Genomic DNA, 19789 nt, shown 5'->3' with positions numbered 1-19789 from the left:
CGGTTGTGAGCAGATGAGCACAGGGCCTCCCTTGTGCAGTCAGTTTAGGGAGTCCGAGTCCTCTGCAGACTGAGGAGCCTGCCCATCAACCCAAGCTCAAGAGGCTGGGGCTAAGGAAGACATTTTTCATCTGAGACTTCATGACAGCAAAGCTACCATCTTAGAGTCCCACCACAAACTTAGCCACTGGTGGTATGTTCTGAAAACAGCTGGGGAAGAAGAAGGGTCACATAGAAACCCATGTTCTGTGTTTTTATTGTTCTTATGTCTACTGGCTTAACATCTGCTGCAGCTTAGAGATAATTCCTTTTGTTACTGTGAGCGATGGCAGAGAAATAGCCAGGCTGTTTTCTAGGGGACAAACCCTCCCTAGGCAGGAAGGGACAAGAGGGCAGGGCCTAGGAGGTTAATTAGGTTGTAGGACCAGTAAGTAGGGAGCTGGGGTCTATCTGGTAGAGGGGCTTTAGAAGCAGGAGCGCTCTGCCTGCTGTTCTTTGGACGGGCTGCCCTGCTTCTATCACAGAGCACGGAACTAATCACAGAAACCACATGAACATTTTCACTAAGTAAAACGTAAGAGTGATTCAGATTTAGATTCGAAATAAAAGCTTTCAGTAAAGAATTAGAGTTTTTATTTGCAAAAGTTGAAAATGCTCATATCAGTTACCAGCTCAGAACCTGGGTTCCCATGAGATCCACTGCATAAAATGAGTCTGTCACTTCTTGCCAGGTTTGGGGGCCTTTTCTAGGCCTTGGATGTATTTTCCCGGGAGTCGATACTCTTCTACAATCCAAAAAGAAAATCTTCAGCCGAGCCTGGTCCCAAGTCCCTACTGCCCATCCCTGCTTCCCATGTCCCTTGGGCCCTGTAACCTCCTGCCCCTCCCTAACCTCTAAGCCCAGAGTGTTCCTCCCTGCTGTCCCTGGTATTCCAATACATGACATGCCTTCCACATCTTGTTCAAGCTCATCTCTGGTGACACCTTCTCAGCTGGATCATTTACTACACACTGAGGTTGAAGGGTGTATTTTGGTTGTTTATATCTGCTGGCTACCATCTAGAGAAGTGGTTCTCAACCTTCCTACTGCTATGACCCTTTAATACAGTTCCTCATGTTGTAGTGACCCCCAATCATAATATTATTTTCATTGCTACTTCATAATTATAATTTTGCCACTGTTAGGAATCATAATGTAAATATCTGTTTTCCCTAGTAGTCTTGGGCAATTCCCGTGAGCAGGCCATTCAACCCCAAAGGGGCACCGAGAAGGAGAAGGCCTAGGTCTGTTCAGGTGCACGGTCATCTGCTTCCTTCGGTCTCTTCTTAGACCTGAGCCACCACATGGGCTCTTCACATAAAGGAGCTGAGTGATGGGCATGGACTGCTGTGGACAATCGTAGGCATGAGGTAACTCTGCTTATGAAGCATGTGCTATGTGCCAGTCCCGACTGTGAGACAGGCATGAAAACACAAGGTCTAGCTCAAGTTCTATTTTGTAGAGGGTTCAGACATTACAGAAAAAACCTAGTGTCTGATTAGACACTAATCAGAAACATCACCACAATGGAGAAGCACTAATGCCAGTAAGTTTTACCACAGTCAAAGGGAAATGGGCATCCCCCTGAGCTGAGCCAGCCCGCTGTGAGGACAGACAAGACCAGGGCTGTGAGGCACACAAGGCAAGGGGACAGCAGGCAAAAGCAGGGAGCTGTCAAGTGCCCAGGAACAATAGGAAATGGCTGGAGTTGGGGTGGGGTGTGTAAGGAGGAAGGCAGAGAGAAAGCCCAGGAGGAACAAGGCAGGTGGGAGGGGCTGGCTCCTCCCTCAGGACCTTATCCCTGAAGGCACAGAGGAGACGCAAGGGCTTTACAGAGCAACTGCATAGGGAGATTATATTTACTTTAGAAAGCTGACAGAGGCAGAACTTTGGAGGACTTAAATGAAGGACAAAGAAGAAGCTAAAAAGACCCAGAGGGAATCAGCGGTTAAGATCAGTGACTGCTTTTCCAAAGGTCCTGAGTTCAAATCCCAGCAACCGGATGGTGGCTCACAACCATCTGTAACGATATCTGATGTTCTCTTCTGGAGTGTACTTACATATAATAATAATAATAAATAAATCTTTTAAAAATTAAAAAAAAAGAATAAAAAGATTCAGAGCCCAGCAACAGTACGCAAGAGTTAGATCTCTCCGCACGCTGGGCTCAACACATGACTTCTAGAAGGGGGAGATCAGGGGGAAGGCTAAGAACCTGGACGAGGATGAAGGCAGAGAGCAGCGATTCTGCAAGATCGGGGCAAACACTATTTCATCTGCTCTCTGCCTCAGACTGAGTGTGTCTGTGTACGCATGAATGCAGTCTGTTGCTCCTTGATAAGGTCATGTTCCATTACACACCCATTTTAAGTTGAAAATAGGGTAAACTGAGGAGCTGGAGAGATGGCTCAGCAGTTGAGAGCATTTACTATCCTTCCAGAGGATCCAGGTTCAATTCCCAGAATGTACCTGATAGCTCACAGCTGCAGCTCACATCTAAAACTCCAGTTTCAGGGGATCTGATGCCCTCTTCTGCCCTCTGAAGGCACCAGGCACAACATGGTGCAGAGACATACATACAAGCAAAACACCCATGCGCATATAAAATTACTTTAATTAAAAAAGAGAGAGAATATGGCAAATTGAGAAGGCGCATAATCCAGGCAAGCTGGAGTACACCTTAGCTAAGAGGCGCAGCATAATATGGTGGGCTGGTTGCTTCCCCACATGGTCACATGACTGATGAGGGTAGGGGTGGGGAGATACTCTTGCTGCCACTACCTAGCATTTCATCACTGTCTAGCCAATGCTAGTTCTGGAAGAGTCCAAACTTTAACACCGGAAGTACAGTTTCTATGGAATGCCTGTCTCTTGCACCACTGCGAAGTAGACCCACTCTAAAGACTGTATAGATACAGGTAAGGTGGCCAGACTCAGTGAGTCAGACGCAAGATCTCTGCTAGGCCGCCCAGCGTGTCTTCTCAGAAGGGTTACTCACCAAGCAATAGCTGGCCGAGGTGGCGGATCTGGTTCCCCTGGACCTGGACCTGCAGACTGTCTTTGGCCCCGGGGGCAGGAGAGACGATGGTGCTGGCCTGACATCGCTGCTGGAGAATGGTGGCCACTGAGCATGGATCCAGGCCATAGGCCTCCAAGTTCCGGACCACAGTCACCTGAGGACAGGAAGCTGACAGTGGGTGTTTACGGTATGTCCTCTGCTCTAAGGGCCCTGTCGGCAGCCACTTCACCCACAGTCCATGATGTTCTCTATCCCTGGGACTTTGGTGCCTTTCTCTCCAAATAGTTTATACTTTCATGTTTCTAAAATGACCTTCTCTACCTCATTCAATATATGTGTTAACAGATATTCTACACTACCTATGACATATATTTAAGGGGTTTTAGCCATGGAGAATTTAAAATATAAGTAAAACATTATGGTGCCAAGCATGGCAACATACACCTTTCATCCCAGCATTTAGGAGGCAGAGGCAGCTAGATCTCTGTGAGTCTGAGAACAGCCTGGTCTGCAAAGCAAGTTCCAGACCAGCCAAGGCTACATTAGGAGACCTAGTCTCGATGCTGGCTGACACAGCAGTGTGATGCAATACACACCCAGTGTCCTTCTCAACAGCTGGGCACTCACGGGCAGTCTGAGCTTACCCACACCCCGTCCACTCCTGGCTCCTTCATCATTTTACAACAAATCCCACACTTCCGATCACTTCACATATAGCTATGTCAGTATGTAATGCCAAAGGTTAAGGACTGCTTTATTTTTTAAAAACAGAGTCTCAGCTATGTCTCTCTGACTGGCTTCAAAGTCTCTTATAGACCAGGCTGGCGTCTAACTCGGGGATTCCCCTGGCTTTGCCTTCTGGATCCTGGTTCTGGAGGCAGGCACCACCAGGCCATTTTAAACATAAAAACAAAAGTACCACCTCAACTGAAGAAGACACTGACGGCTGGGGAGGTGGCTCTGTGGGTACAGGTGCTCGCTGCACAAGCCTGGCGACCTCCCTGTAAAGGGAGACTGAGAGAACCAACTGCAAAGCTGACCTCTGACCTCCATACATGCACTGAAGCAGGCACAGCCTCTCCCCAACCCCAGTAATGGTGATAAAAATGGTGATGATGATGATAAAATATTTGTACCTGACAACAGTCCCTTAAGATCACACAGCTAGTCAACAACATGGCTTTTCCATCATTAGCAACAAATGAGAAGAGTGTGATGTCAGGACAAGAAGGAAAGCAGAGCTTTCTAAAGGTCACACTCCGGCAGAGACAGCTCAGTGGTTAGCGTTGCTGCTCTCCCAGAGGACCTTAGCTTCATTCAACTCCCAGCACCCACAGGGCAGCTCACAACCTTTTCACTCCAGTTCCAGGGGATCTGATGCCCTCTTCTGGCCTCCATGGGAACTGCATACATGTGATATCCAGACACACAAGCAGATAAAAAACCCAGATGCAATACAGAAATTAATAAATCCTTTAAAAAATAGTAATAAAAACCACAATCGAGGGTTGCAGAGATGGCTCAGTGGTTAAGAACTTACTCTTCCAGAAGACTCAGGTTCAATTCCCAGCACCCTCGTGGCAGCTCACAACTGTCTGTAACCTCAGTCTTAGGGGATCTGACACTCTCTTCCTACCTACACAGGCACCAAGCCACACATGGCACACAAACATGCATAAGGCAAAAACACCCACAACATACAAAATTAAATATAAGTAAGTGAAAATTACAATCCTCCTCTTGTTCTGAAACAGTGAGATGGTAAAGGATCACTATAGGGGTAGGCTGAGAACGGCTGCTATAAAGTGTCTTTTGAAAAGCTGTGTGCTTGCAGGGGACTGCAGACACACTCTTAGACCCAAAGAGGCTCTAAAGGTTACGTTAGAAAGCCAGTCTCCTCTCTGATGCATGAGGCCCTGACTGCATCTTCCTCAACAAGTGGCAAAACAACAAAAAACAAAAAAACCCCAACCAACCCAACCCAACCCAACCCAATGCAACCCAACCCAACCCAACCCACCCAACCCAACCGCTTTACATGCAGCCCTCCAGAAAGCAACTCATCATGCTAAAGCACCAACTTCAGTTTTGGACAGTTCTATTATGAGCATTTGGTGTGCTGCTTGGCCTGGGATTGTTGCTGATGAAGGTTAGCATGAGTGGTTCTCCCTTGGGGCCACTTCCTGCAAAGTGCTTCGCCTAGGCACAGCCTCATTTGATCACTGAGGGGCACACGGCAGGTATTAATTCCATTCTTCACACAAGGAAACTGAGGCACTGGGAAGTTCAGTAAGGTGCATGAGGTCAAGAAATGAGAAAAGGCCACATTGGAATTCCAAAGCCTCAGCCCAGAACCACACATCTGGCCAAGTTCTCTCTCTGCTTGGAGCCCAAGCTGGGAGCTCAAGCACCTCCCTCTGTCCATCTCCTCCACCTAAGGGGTGCTCCTTTGGCAGAGGACAGCATTCGACACATTTTGAGGGCAGTTATAACCCTACAACTTTGTGTTCACAAGCTGAAATTTTTACAGCTATTTTCACTGAGCAAGGCCCTAGAAGTAGACTGTAAGAGATGGGGACCTGTAAAGCAGTACCAAGGGAAAGCTCAAACTAAAATAGTATTCACTTTTCAAACAGGCGCTAGCATGCTTCTTAGTATCCATTTCCAGAGGGCAGGAGGGGTGGTTTAATGACACCTCTCACCAGGACCAGTGCAGGCACACAGCATGGCTCTTCCAAGCCAAAGCCTCCAATCATATCAGAAAACCAGACCCTATCAGGAAAACTAAGCTACCAAACATTGGATCTTCCTTTTCCGGGTGGTGACAGGGGTGGAACCCAAGGTTTTAGCATAGGCTAAGCAAATGCTTTGACTGAGCTGCACAGCCCCAGCCCCAGGATTTTTTAAATTACCTTTTTATTATAAGCCTTCTGTGCAAGGGTAATATCAATTGGACACAGTTTCCCTTTCTTTAGAATGGGTTCCTGACCAGGAAATGTCACTTGGTAGGCAGGCTGCAGATTTTTCAAACACCTAAAATGAGAATTTGAGTTATAAATAGGTCAAGGCAACAGACAGCATCTCTCTGCATCCTTCAACCATGAGCACTGGGTGCAAGTTTTTGTAGCACACTGATTTGTAATCTGGCTGCAAGTTACAAGCACTGACACCACCTGGAACGGAACTACAGACCAATGAACTCAATGCTCAAAGCCCCCCAACAGTGTAGCCAAAGTTGACATCCACGGACTCCCAAACAGGCACAACAGTGACTTGAACACCTGGAAACTCTCCACTTGCTTGGCCTCCTGGGAATCTGTTGTCTGCTTTAGGAGGTTACTACTTATCTCAAAAATGTTCCCTACCTGCTTACAGCCTCCACATGCTATGTCATGTGTCACATGTTCTAGCAATTCATTTTTTACTTAACAGTCTGTGTGTGTATGAAGTGGATACGTGCGTGCGTGCGTGCGCGTGTATGAATGCAGGCACCTGCATGGCATGGTGCACATGTGGAGGTCAAAGGACCACCTCAGGAGTCAGTCCTCAGCTTTCACTGTTTGGAACAAGGTCCCTATTTTTTCACAGCTGGAGATACTAGATTTTCTGACCCATGAGCTGCCTGCCAGGGATTCTTATGTCTGTCTCCATCACATCATAGAAGGGCCTGGATTACAGAGGTACACTTGGCAGTATCTGGGTTCTGGAATTCACTCAAGGATTTATGCTTTACCCACTGAGCCACCTCCCAGCAACCTGTAATAATAATAATAACATATCTTTATAGAACAACTAACTCTACAGTAGCTCATGCCTGCACCCAGCACCCAGCACCCAGCGACACAAATTCATGGCCAACTTAAGCTACGTGGTAAGCTCGTCTCAAAACAAACAAAACACAAAAACAGAAAGCCAACTCAACTCTGCCATCATAGCACAGAGCACCTCACCCTTTACTAAACAAGGCGGTGCTCCGACAGACTCAGAGACACATGGCGGGATAGTCGGCATGAGCTATACACTTTGCTGGACCCCAATATGAATTATTTTCAGCCATGGTTCTACAGAAAAAAATATCACGCATCTTTCCTTTGGAGACAACTCCCCAGCCTTAAGTGGTTCTTTTCTTGAAGTTATTATTTCTAATTAATGTTTCTTTTCTCTCTGTCAAGTTCTTCTATGACATAATGGCTCAAACTGTCACCAAAACACTCCTTATCAGAATTAGTCAAGCTTATGTTTTTGGAAAGTCAGATTTAAATAATGATGATTTGTATGGGCATGTGTGTGCGTACTTGGTATGGATGTCTGTGAATGCGTGCACGTCGAGTCCAGGTCAATTCTGGGTTCCTCAACCACCCTCTCTCTACTTTGTTTTTGAGGCAGAAATCTGTCACTGCACCTGAAGCTCATCAGCCTGGCCAATGAACTCTGTTCCCCAACACTGGTTAATATGTATCTGCCACAGCTAGCTTTTACAAGGGTACTGGAGAGCTGAACTCAAGCACACATGTTTCCACCACAGGTCCAGGCTGAAGATGGTGGTGACCAGTCTGAAATTCTGTGGTTGATGCTAAGGTGCAGGAAGGTTGAAAGGGACTCCTGGTCCCTGTTACCTGGTCAGGAGACAGTCCCACGGGAGCTTTGTGACCAAGTGCTGCTCATTTTTCTCTAAGATGCAGTCACATAAGATAGGATCCAACTTCACCAGACTAAAGGGAAAACAGAGGCATTGGGGCAATTTCAGACTCAACCACTGCAACCAAAGTGAGAGCACATGTCGCCTGTGCCCTCTGCGCCATCCAGATCACTGAGCTGTGGGACCAGAGGCCGGGGGGAGGACAGCCGACCGATGGGAGGACAGCCCACCGATGGGAGGACAAAGAAGAGAATGGTGGAAGAAAATATGGAAAGGAGTAACCAGGACTCTTGGCTCAGTTCTGCTGTGTAAGCATAGCTTTCAACGCTTGATTCAGGCAACTGACTAGCAAGGAAGGAAGGCTGTAAGTGCTATAGCTATGGTCATTACAATGTATACATGGACTGAGCTGTTACATAATACCCCAGAGGCCCATAGAGCTAAAGCAGTAACTCAGGGCTAGTAGTATGCCATCTGTAACCATTTATAAAGAAAAGTCATAGCAAAAAGCCACAATGACTTAGATTAACACTTTTTCAAGGTCACATTTTTCCTGACAATAACCACATGCACTTGGACATCAGGTAACAGACACCCGTGAGATGTGTGTCCTCAGCTTATGGACCATGCTCACACCATGTGATTGAGCTGAACCACAGGCAACGGCCCACGGTTTGCAAACACTGAACCTGCCTGTTCCTAAGCTGTTGTCATTGTCCACTCTCCATGCCAGAATCCTCCCATCCTTTGATTTTAAAGTTCTTACATTTATGTATATGTCTGTGTGTACAGGTGCACAATGCTAGGTGCACACTTGGAACAATTTGCAGAAGTTGGTAGTTACATTTATGTATTTGTCTCCATGAACAGGTGCACAATGCCAGGTGCACACTTGGAACAACTTGCAGAAGTTGGTTCTCTCTACCGTGTGGGTACTGAGGACTGACCTCAGCCAATCAGATGTGGCAGACAGGGCCTTGCTCACTGAGCTCTCTGGCCAGCCCATTCCCTCATCCTTTACTCCCTGTCTGTAGAGATGAAGACCCGACTGACCAGAGCGCATCCTGATCTGATGCTGATGCCACTCACTTCTTGTTGTCTGCATCCACCAGGTTGTTTCTCTTGGCATAGTCAGTGATGATCCTTCGGACCTCACTGCCCTCAAGGGTGCTCCCCTTCCTTGGAGAGAGAAGTGACCAGAGGTTAGTTAGTCCAACTGCAAGCATTCACTCTCCCTGCTTAGCAGGGCACTTTCCGTGGCTCTTGCCTCCCTTTTCTGCTTTCCCTAAGGGGGGCAAGCAGGGCTACGTGAAGTGCAGCTGCAGATTGAGAGGCCTACTGTCACTTACCCCAGGAAGGGAGGTGTGATACTGCATTTAGAAGATGGCAGAGCAGGTTTGCCAGTCACAGGAAAACGAGACTCAAGATGAGGGGAAAGTGCAGGCAGACCATGTAGGGAGACAAGGGGTTCTCCCCAAAACTCACTTGTGGCCAGACTCCAGGAAGAGCTGGGTCATGCTGGCTGGGACACAGTAGAGGGATTTTATATCTGGAGGGAGATAAGGCTGTTCCTTGCTACCTTCCTGGACAGTCTGGGAAGTCGGGGAAGGCTCGGGGATGATGAAAGATGTGATCCTGAACCCAGCAGAGAAAACAGAAGCACACATTACACCAGTGCCTGGCAGTCCAGGTCTGTGGCCACTGCCCTTAAGCCAACTGACAGGCCCTGCACTTACCTCGGGTGCCTCCAGTCCACAGCCACAATGCTCTCCACCCCTTTGCTCAGCTCCTTGACCTGGACAATCTGCTCCTGCTGCATGTGCTGCAGGAACTTAGAGAGCTGGGAAGAGAGGCCAGCATAGGGGACTTCACTGACTCTGCCCAGGAACAACCAGGAGGGCCAGGTCTGCTGCAAGGTGGGGGCTGGAGCACTGTGACCCAATTGGTTCCCATTAGACGAGGAACCGAAAGACTACACACATTCCTGGAACTTGAGGAGCAAGAAGCTACTAGAGGGCTGGAGAGACGGCTCAGCAGGCAAGCACTCACCCTGGGCGCCCAGTGGGCAAGAGCTCACCCTGCTCTTGCAGAGGACCCAAGTCTGATTCTCAGCACCCATGCTCAGTGGCTCACAACTGCCTATAACCCCAACTCCGGGAGCCTCCTCTGGCACCAGCACTCATGCTTCTACACATAATTAAAAATAAATTTTTAAAAAAGAAGCCGCTAAACTAATTGGTAAAGCTGTCAGACTCTAATCAGGTAGAAAGGAGCCAAAGAGAGAGAGCTTTGGCCCGAGGAGAGTTTCACTATTTGCCATCACACCTAAAATCACAAGGCTTGTAAGAGCTAGCTTGAGCCTGTCTACAGGGCTTCCATATCCATCTACATCACATGTAATCTACATGACTGTGCATGCGTGTAGACATGCACAGAAGGTGCAGGCGCCTACCTTTTTATAGCTCGACTTCTTTATATCCAGTTGCTGTCCTTCAGGACTAGGACAGATAAAAAGGCAAGTTAAACCAAAACAAAAAGTTTTAGTACCTGCCTGACACAAAATGACCTTCTCGGGCTGTGGTTCCCTCCCGAATAGTCCAAAGAGGCCACCATTCTAGAGCTTTCTGCCCAGTTGTGGTATCAGAGACGGACAAGGATTACAGGCTGCTCTGAGTCAGAACTAGTCAGAGGTAATGGAACGTCTCTGTCTAATATGGTAGCCACTAGTCATCCATGTGGCCATGAACCACTTGAAACGCCTACTGTGTCTGCGGAGCTGAACTTTAATTTAAATGTAATTTAAATCACATTTGTCACATGTCATTAGTGACCACTATAAGCAGACACAGCTTCAGAGTCCCCTCACACACAAGTTCCACTTCAAAGTGAGCCTTACCAAGAGCAAGCTCACCCCAAGGGAAGGGAAGCCAGAGCTATGTACACCAGAGTTTATCCAACTGCACTCTGGAGCCGACCAGCCCAGCTACACCCTATCTGTTGTCTATAGTCACAGTAGTCCTAAAACAGTGACCACAATGACATGTGGAAAAATAAATTATTTACTACTTGCCTCCTCAAAGAAACAGTCTACTGATGCCTGTCGTAAAAGCAATTTTAGAGTAGTTGGGGAATTGGGGTACCTAATGAAAACTGTGTTTTTTCTCTCTCCTCAGGAATTACATTTTCTCTCAAAACAGAACATTCGGTAGCTGTGGGACTGTCAGGGAGACCATTCTAGAACCCATCAAGACCTGCCCAAGAAAAAGTTGCAGAAGCCCATTTCCAAGTCACTTGCAACCAATCCATCAAGGGCAAGACAAAACCCTAAGGGTATCAACAGCACCGCAGACTCGGATGCCTTAAGGTCATGTGTAGCCGGGCGAAGTGGCCCACGCCTTTAATCCCAGCACTTGGGAGGCAGAGCCAGGTGTGGATTTATGAGTTCGAAGTCAGCCTGATCTACACAGAGAAACCCTGTCTCGGAAAAACAAAAAAACAAAAAACAAAAACAAAAAACAAAACAAGTCATGTGTAGATGGTAAGAGATTGGATTAATTACCACTTTCAAAACCAGAAGAGTCGCCAGGCGGTGGTGGTACATGCCTATAATCCCAGGACTTGGAAGGCGGATTTCTGAGTTCAAGGACAGCCATGGCTATACAGAAAAACCCTATCTTGAAAAAACCAAAATCAAAAAAAAAAAAACAAAAACCCAGAAGAGTCTCAGAAAGCACACCACATGCTGTGAATCAGAGCTGGCTGTGAGTGAACGGGAGTGGACTGGTTTGTTCTGTAGGCTTCTTTATTTATTTAAAAGGCAAAGCCACCAGGTAATTTCATTCATTCACTCACTTATTCATTCATTTAATTCTTTGATTGATAGATTGATTGATTTATATGAGTACACAGTGCTCTTACCTGCTGAGCTATCTCACTTATTTTAAAGGCAGAGTTTCCCTGTAAGCCAGGCTGATCTAACTCACTCAACAGCTCATGCTAGCCTTTAGATTCACTCCTATCTGTCTTACCTCAGCCTTGGGATTAGAGGCTGAGCCACAGAGCCAGGTTGTGGCGTATTCAGAAAGGCCCTGTGCTTACAGTGTTGGCATGTGCTTGGTATAGGTCAGGCTGTGACTACATGGTATCTGCCTTCGTGACGTTTGCTGAGGTGGGAGCTGAACCTGACGGCCCCACCTTCAAAGTCAACCCCCTTTCCCTGCGGCTTGGCTTGGTTCTCATCGAGGCAGGTTTCATACCTAGTCTCCTCCCAGGAAGGGCGGAGTGCTACAGAAAGCTTCTGGACAAAGGCTGCTCAGGGACTCTTGTAGTGTGTGCCATGGTACCTAATCATAAGAGACAGCTCAGAAACACCTCAGCAGGAAGAGCAGTCAGAGGAGCTTGAAGTTTAATCTTAGGATCCTTTCGCTGGATAAAAGTGAAGGTTTTAAAGCCAAGAACCTAATTTACCTGCCAAACCGACTTTCTGCTCTGCCCTTCCCACAGCATGTCAGTCAACCACCCCCACCACCCGTCTTCCTTTACCACCAAGAACAACTGTGAGGCTGCGTCTGTCTGAGGCGCCAGCCAACAGTGCCTTCCGTACCAGCAGGAGAACATGTGACTGCCAAGGAGCGTGCTGGTGAGCAAAGGGAGGTCAGCTTTTTTGACTCGACTCTTCAGGGCATGCAGGAAGCACTGCTGTAACAGTTCATCCATTTGTTCTGCAAGGAAAGTGAAGAACCACATCCTTCCTGAGGCTCGCACACGGCCTGGGCACACTGCAGACTTGCTGGCCCCTCTGTCACCTTGGCTTCAGTGGAGCCCATCCCTAGGCACCAAAGCACCCAGGCTGCAGGCTTCTGTGTGTGTGCCCACATACTATATATAGTGTGGCAGTCTGAAGACAGGCTTCCGGAGTCAGCTCTCCGCTCCTTCCCCCAAGGGTTAGCTCTGGGTAAAAGCACAGCAAATGCTTTTACCTGCTGCCTGTTGAGCCTTCTCACTGGGCCCCTTTCAGACTCTTGAGCACTGATTCTATAAGGGTTAGCCCCACAGGAAGGACCAAATCCACAGTGTCACATTCATTCAGAGAAGTTAGGACCAGAAGCCTGAGGGGCTCATAGCTGGAAACTATCCACACGGCAGACAGCCAGGCAGGCACATGGAGGCATTTTTATGTAAGAAGTACAGAACTACTGCACACCCAGAGGGTTCTGCCTCCTCTCCTAGAACAGCCATGCCGTTCTCATAAGAAAGGCAGGCAAGGGCTTTTCACCCCAGAGCCATACCCTGAAGGGGCTTGCCATCCAAGGAATCCTGGCTCAGGGCCCCAGAGCTGGTGTCCTCAGAGGCGTCTGGGGGAGGAACCTGCCCATTCTCCTCCTTTCCCTCCAGGGTCAGGCACCTCAGGTTTCCGTGCAGACCAAGGTCCTCCTTCTCTTCGCAGCTATCTGTGGGATCCAGTGGGGTAATGGCAGGTGGAGAGGACTTGTCTCCAGATCGCCTGGAAAAATCTGATGTCAGAAACACCAAGCAGTAGCTACAGCACTCGCCCACCCTGCTCAGGGCAGAGTCATGTCAAATGTTTAAAGTCAGCAGAGCCAAGGAGCAGAAGAACCCAGGCAGCCAAGCCTTGTGTGCTCACCCCAGCTCTACTCAATTATTCTGGGGCTAGAAAAGTCCTCTGCCTGCAGTGTTCCAGGACAGCCTGTCCTCTGCAGAGTCCAGGCTGGCTTGAGCTGCTTCCAAAACTCCCTCCTGCCTCTCTTGCTCACTCTCATGGTCTCTCTCCTCTCTCCTCCTCCCTCCCACCCACCCCCCCCTCTCTCTCTCTCTCTCGCTCGCTCTCAGAAGAGCTTAGCAGTAAGATGTTTGCTAACTGGCAATGCTCTGAGTCAATTCTCAATATAACAGATTAAGGAAAAAGAAGACAGTTAAAGATAAACCTCTAAAAATGTTCCCTCCAAAGAGCAAAAACCAATAAACCACCTTGAGTTAAATATGGGCTGAGTGGTGGTGGTGTATGTCTTTAATCCCAGCACTTGGGAGACAAAGGCAGGCAGATCTGTGAGTTCGAGGCCAGTCTGGCCTAAAGAGCAAGTTCCAGGACAGCCAGAGCTGCACAGAGAAAACCTAACTAAAACAAAACAAAAGAACCAGGTATAGTGGTGCATACCTATAATACCAGTTCTCAGCAGGTAGAGGCAAGAGAACCAGGAATTCAAACATCAAACATCCTTGGCTACATAGTGAATTTGAGGCTAATTTGAGCTATAATGAAAGGAAGGAAGGAAGGAAGGAAGGAAGGAAGGAAGGAAGGAAGGAAGGAAGGAAGGAAGGAAGGAAGGAAGAAAAGAAGGAAAGGAGGGAGGGAGGGAAGGAGGGAGGGAGGGAGGGAGGGAAGGGGAATGATTAAGATTCTACCAGTTTGGTGAACTATAAACCCAGGGTTTAGTCTCTTAACACAATACAAATACCTGAACTATAAACCCCATGGACTCTGTGTTCAAACGAATGCAATCTAATGTGCAGAGTCAAGATTACCATGGCGTACTCCTCAACCTTAAGACAGGGAAAACCGTGATGCCACAGAGCAGGGCACACAGAAAGTTCATGTCCTTTGCCCAGGGTTACATCAGTAAATGCTACTGTAACGATCCATTTCAGAGCTCCTTATCTGCTTAAGGTCCCTCTTTTCAAACAATAAATGTTTTTCTCAAAAGCAGTAAACTGTATTTTTTGGGTTTTGAGGGATTTTTTTTGCCCAGGGTGGGGATGGGGGGTGAAAGGGTGGAGTAGCTAAGGGGAGGGGAAGGGTGAGACAGGCTCTTACTACATAGTTCAGGCTGACCTGACCTGAAACTTGAGAAGTGCTAGGGTGGACTTCCTGAGTGCTTGGACTGTAGGCACATGCACTGTTATAGCCAGAACGTGAGTTCCATGATAAGAATTCTGAGTCATGATTCTATACAGCGTAATCAGTTACCATCTGCTGTCTGACAACCCACCCGGATTCAGAAGCACTTGCCCCAGGACCAAATGATGTCTAAAATGTACATAATGGACAAAGCCAGAGGGCTAGCACTATGCGGACATCGCCACAGTGCAGAATAGGGCAAACGATTCCTAAGCCTAGGGCAATTGTCTGAGACAATTCCAGGCCTAGAAAATAACCAAAGTTGTCTCCAGATTCTTGTCTGGACAAAGAAAAATGTATTTTCCGCACATTTGGCAAGCAGACGGAAGTTTGGGGTCCACAAGTTGTAGGAGGATGCACCTGGACAAAGCCCTGCACTTCTGAACCTCAGGTTCATTTTCCCTCCAGCCATGCTCCCACTCCCACCCACCTCATTCTCTGTAACCAGAAGGAATGATGCACTCACCACAAGTGGTCCTGATACGTGTGGAGCACGGAGATGCCCTTCCCCTTCAGGCCTGAAGCCAGCATCTGAGTTGTGGACATAGCAGCCACTCCGATTGCGACGGGCGCTCTAGGGAGGAAGGCAGGCATGAGGTCAGGCCAAACTGTCTGTACAATGACTCTTGGTTTCTTTTCAAAGGAGCAGTGGGAACTGGGGACCCGTTCAGTTGAGTCGGGCACAGTTCCCTTCTAGCAGGCATGAAGCCCTGGCATAAAAAAGCAGCAGCAAGATGGCGGCTCGGCAACTCTATGAACATACTAAAAACTGGCTGGCCATGGATTCAAGACAGGTCCACTCTATGTGTGTAAATTATGTCTCCATAAAGCTATTAAATAGTGATGCAGTGCCAGGTGGTGGTGGCACACACCTGTAATCCCAGCACTCTGGGAGGCAGAGGCAGGCAGATTTCTGAGTTCGAGGCCAGCCTGGTCTACAGAGTGAGTTCCAGGGCAGCCAGGGCTACACAGAGAAACCCTGTCTCGAAAAAAACGAATCCAAAAACCAACAACAACAAAAAAAAGTAGTGATGGCAGGGAATGAACATGATGAAAGCCAAGAGAATGTTACCTAGAGAGGAAGCTAAAGAGACAGCTAAGCACACTGTGGTACTGCAGACTGGACCCTTGAATGGAAAATGTACTCACAACAAAACAAAACAACAACCAAACCAAGGCTTCACAGATTGAAAGACTTGCGTATGTTTCAGCCTCTTCCCAGTTTAGGACAAGAAAACACTCCTTAGCTGTGGTAACTACAGTGGGTCCCATAGGATGTGGCCCCTGCAGAATGCTGGAAGTCCTGGTGTGGTACCAGACCTCTGTATCATCTCTTATTCTTCTATACATCTAAAGTTATCGCTAAAGTAAGTTTTAAACATTTAGCAGCAGCAAACATCTTATGCTTATCAGATTTGTAGGCTCTCCACAGGCTTGCACAATCCACCAAGGGCCCTCAATCTGCTCCTTCCAGAGAAACTATTTTTTCTTTCAGTTCTTGATCCATGTGCTTTGGAAGCAGTCATTTTCCTCCACCTCCCCTGTACCTCTCTGTTCCCCCCCACACACACACACACACACCACACAAAAGGCTGACATAGTACCTGTTCCCCACCAAGGCAATGGCACAGAGGTCGCCTTGCTGTACTTGAGGCAGACCAGTAGGGGGCACCACTACCCCTGGCAGCATCAAATCTGTAGCAAATAAAAATAGAACTTACTTAATGTCATTTTCATGCTTTACTTTATCACACAGCCATCCGCTTGACAAAGAAACATGTATCAATTACATCGTTCATGATGAAAATAGCAACCTTAGAATCAACCTTCCATTTCAGGTCTCACAGATAAGAGCACCAAGTTCTATGCGCGAAAGTTCCCTAATGATTCAAAGTACAACATGTGGCAAACCATAAACTACTCAAATGGCTTACAACAGAGTCAGAGATGTCCAGAAAAACTCAAGTGTACACACACACACGAAGTGGATACAGTTTTCAACATAAGAACACAAGAAATGAGTAGCCTTATAAGGTGGCAGATAATTACTGAAGAGATTTCAAACAATAACTGGAATACAAGAAAATTCTCTTACCTGCTCCCCCGACCAGTTTTTCGAGTACCAGAGGCCATGTTATAAAGGCTGGGAGAAGATCCGGATAGGACCACAGTGTGTACACTGTACCAAAAGAGACCCAGAAAACACTTAGTAACAGGCACTCCCTGCTGGAGATCTAGAAACACCAAACCACTGTGCTCACTTTAATTAGAATTCAGAAAGAAAAACAAAAACACCGCAGTTCAAAGTTAAAGAGGTTCAAAAGGCCTTGCCAGGGAGACTGCCTTCAGGAAGAAAGCAGAGCCCTACTGACACCTGGGAACAGGGAGCTGCTGAGACTTGGCAGCACCTGTGGCTACTCAGGACTACCAGCAGAAAATGGCCACAGTGGACTAAAATCCGGGGCAGAAACTATGGGCTCTAAGCTCCGGTGCCTGTGTTCCCTACTATCCATCTTCCAAGCATGACTTCAAAAGCAAATGACCCCAAAACTGTATAAAACAGTTTTTTACAGACCCCAGTCTGTAAAAAAGGTTGAATCTTTCTGCTATTTATAAATTTGAGTCATTTTCATAGTAATTAAACAAACTCCTACAAGAAAGAAACTGGCTGTATTTGTCTTCAGACACAGCAGTGAACTGGAGGAGGGTTGGGATCGGGGCCTATGGAGACTCCGTCTTCACTGCTGCAGTAACACAACCTTGAAGGAAAAGCCCTGAGGGACAAAAGGTGTCAGCTGCTATGGAAAAGAGAAAGGAGACTATGACAAAGATTTAAAAAAAAAAAAGCAGAACTCTTACTAGGAAAACAGCGCAAATCAGCCACACCGTGAAATGTGTGACTGTCGCAGCTTAGTGCTGAGCCTACATTTTCTCCACTGTGTTAAGAAAAGGCCTTTACAGCCGGGCAGTGGTGGTGCACGCCTTTAATATCAGCACTTGGGAGGCAGAGGCAGACAGATTTCTGAGTTCGAGACCAGCCTGGTCTACAGGGGGAGTTCCAGGACAGCCAAGGCTACACAGAGAAACCCAGTCTCGGAAAAAAACAAAAAAAAAAAAAAAGAAAGAAAAGGCCTTTACAGACGGTTTACACGATATCTTCTTTGTATGCTCTAAAATCCCATCGTTTGCAACGTCAGCACTTTCCCAATACCCCAAGCTCCTTTATCTCAAAACTTTTTTATTCCCTCTTATGGTGATTTCTGGACTTCAAAGGGTCAGTTCTAGAAACACTAGATCTGAAAAGATCCTTAGGAATAGTATTGGGAAATTCTGTGTGTATTTTACTTGAAAAGGCATGTTTAATGGAGGAAAACAAAAAATAAATACCAAGCCAAATAAACAGAGAATAACATGTCACCCAAGGACTGTAGTCTGGGCATTTCATCTTGTTCCCATACCTGTTGGATACAAATTTTTCTCCAGTTCAAACAGGATGGGGTTACCAGCACTCGTGTACACAGTCACCGCATCCCCTCTGTGAGCATACAACTTGAGAACGCTTAGCTCCTCCTTCGCGGGTATCAGTTCAGAGATCTGATCTGTTCCCAGGGTAGGGAAAGCAGCTGTCGCATCGGCCCGGAGTTTTCTCCTGCAGAAAACACACCAACACAAGGAATGGAATCTTCTTGATGGACATTAATAAATGCAGACATTCGGCATGACAATACAAACCATAAAGGCAGAAGAAAGACTGCCTGGTTGGTGATGCCCCGTTTTCAGCCTTTCCAAAGCCTACTGTCTGTCTCACTCATTAGCTCATCTATTCTCACAACTTCCTGGGCATGTCGTTCCATCAGAACACTTATTTTCACTCAACAATCAAAGTTAGTCTTTGGAAAGTCGTTGGAAACTCAGATGACCTCACATTCCTTTCCCACTCCTGTCTTAGACTGGTTGGCAGTCTGTCGACCTCTGATTAAAAGGCTACTGTGGCACCAAGACTGATACCTAGAGAAAGTTGGTTCCAAAATCCCTGTGGAGCTTTCCGTGTCTATGACACTGACTGAAAAGGGAGAGTTAACATCTCTCCTTACCACAGCTTCCTTATGCGCTGCCTCCTCACAGCACCGGTCTCTCCGTTAAGGCGTTTTCCCCCTAGACGTTTAGTTTCAGTACACCACCTGCGTTCTCCCATGGGCTCTAAATTCCGTGGAGGACGGGAAGCTCCACAGGGATTTTGTATTCCCTCATTTCACATCTTCCACATAACCTAGTTTGAACCCGGTACAAGCTAACTCAACTTTATTTATTGTCCAAAAGACCATCTGGAAGATAAAAGAGACACCCCCATACCTTATCCTCATAAATGTTTCTAACATCCCTGCTTGGCTCCCTGGGGTCTCCACGTGCAGCCCTACTTCTGTAGGGGCGTCGCTAAGATAAGCAAAAGTAGGCTCTCCCTCACCTGTCCGATCCCTTGATGGCTGTGTTGGACTTGACCCGAAAGGCCTTAGCGAACATGTCTGCTGGAGTAGCCCAGGAAAGACAAGAAGAGCACAGACTCCAGAGGCGGTCAGCAAAACGAGGGTGTGGCAGCTCCCGGGCCCTCAACCCTGGGGGCAGCCATGCTGAGGACTCGGCGCCAAAAAGCAGCCGGCTAGGAACCCTGGCACGTTTCTTTACAGCCCTAGCCCAGATGCTGGCCGGCCCTAGTCCCGGAACTGACGCACGCCGGGTGGAGAGGGGCGGGGCGGATTCCGGAACTTCCGCCCCAGGTCTCCCACTTCCTACCCGGTGTAGCTAAAGCCTGTGTGTCTGTAGTTAGGGACGCCAGCTGTGCAAACAGCGTCTTAATTCTATTCTTTCTGCCCGGTCCGCTTTAGATACGGCGTTGAGAAGAAACTGCCAGTCTGCAGTCTATTCGACATGCGTCAAGTCCACACAATTAATTGAATTCGTATTTTATTAAACGTGCAGGTTTTTTGAATGCCCCTTTTTCCTCTTTTAAAAATGATGTTAAATGCTTAAAGGCTTTTATTTATTCATATCTTTACATGGTATTGTAAACTAAAGGCTTCAGCTGGGATCTTTTTTTTCCTCCTTGGTGTTTAATTTGCACGCGGGAGTGTGGGTGTGGGGGGAGAGAAGTCAAGCTAAGCTTGATCCAGGGAACCAA

At 47.4% G+C, this 19789-nt stretch overlaps 1 protein-coding gene across 2 annotated transcripts; it reads right to left on the bottom strand.

Annotated features, from left to right (window-relative positions):
* Positions 1–609: 609 nt before the first annotated feature.
* Eif2d (eukaryotic translation initiation factor 2D) lies at positions 610–19336 on the bottom strand. 2 transcript variants are annotated; one of them, XM_052200343.1, is made up of 15 exons: positions 19079–19336; positions 18072–18262; positions 16709–16792; positions 16218–16308; positions 15080–15187; positions 12986–13200; positions 12301–12418; positions 10150–10195; positions 9434–9537; positions 9183–9332; positions 8787–8876; positions 7675–7770; positions 5971–6091; positions 3038–3212; positions 610–784 (listed from the first exon to the last, which is right to left on the bottom strand). In XM_052200343.1, exons 1-15 carry the CDS (start codon positions 19132–19134, stop codon positions 717–719), a joined length of 1713 nt encoding a protein of 570 aa, XP_052056303.1. In that variant the 5' UTR covers positions 19135–19336; the 3' UTR covers positions 610–716. The 2 variants fall into 2 exon arrangements, with proteins under 2 accessions (XP_052056303.1, XP_052056304.1); XM_052200344.1 differs by lacking the exon at positions 610–784 and having other exon boundaries at positions 3135–3226.
* Between the last annotated feature and the right edge of the window lie 453 nt (positions 19337–19789).

This window comes from Apodemus sylvaticus, chromosome 12, assembly GCF_947179515.1.
Source record: "Apodemus sylvaticus chromosome 12, mApoSyl1.1, whole genome shotgun sequence".
NCBI classification, from domain to species: domain Eukaryota; kingdom Metazoa; phylum Chordata; class Mammalia; order Rodentia; family Muridae; genus Apodemus; species Apodemus sylvaticus.
The sequence above is the reverse complement of the archived record's forward strand: the minus strand, read 5'-3'. Positions and strand labels throughout refer to the sequence as shown.

What these genes read in the sequence shown, in the direction of transcription:
- Eif2d (XM_052200343.1), bottom strand. Translation starts at nt 19,134, where the DNA reads ATGTTCGCTAAGGCCTTTCGGGTCAAGTCCAACACAGCCATCAAGGGA. An exon ending in GGATGGCAAGCCCCTTCAGG is followed by an intron (nt 12,419 to 12,985) that starts GTATGGCTCTGG and finishes CTTTCCTTGCAG; the next exon opens with AACAAATGGATGAACTGTTA. An exon ending in AGAAGTCGAGCTATAAAAAG is followed by an intron (nt 9,538 to 10,149) that starts GTAGGCGCCTGC and finishes CTCTCTTCCCAG; the next exon opens with CTCTCTAAGTTCCTGCAGCA.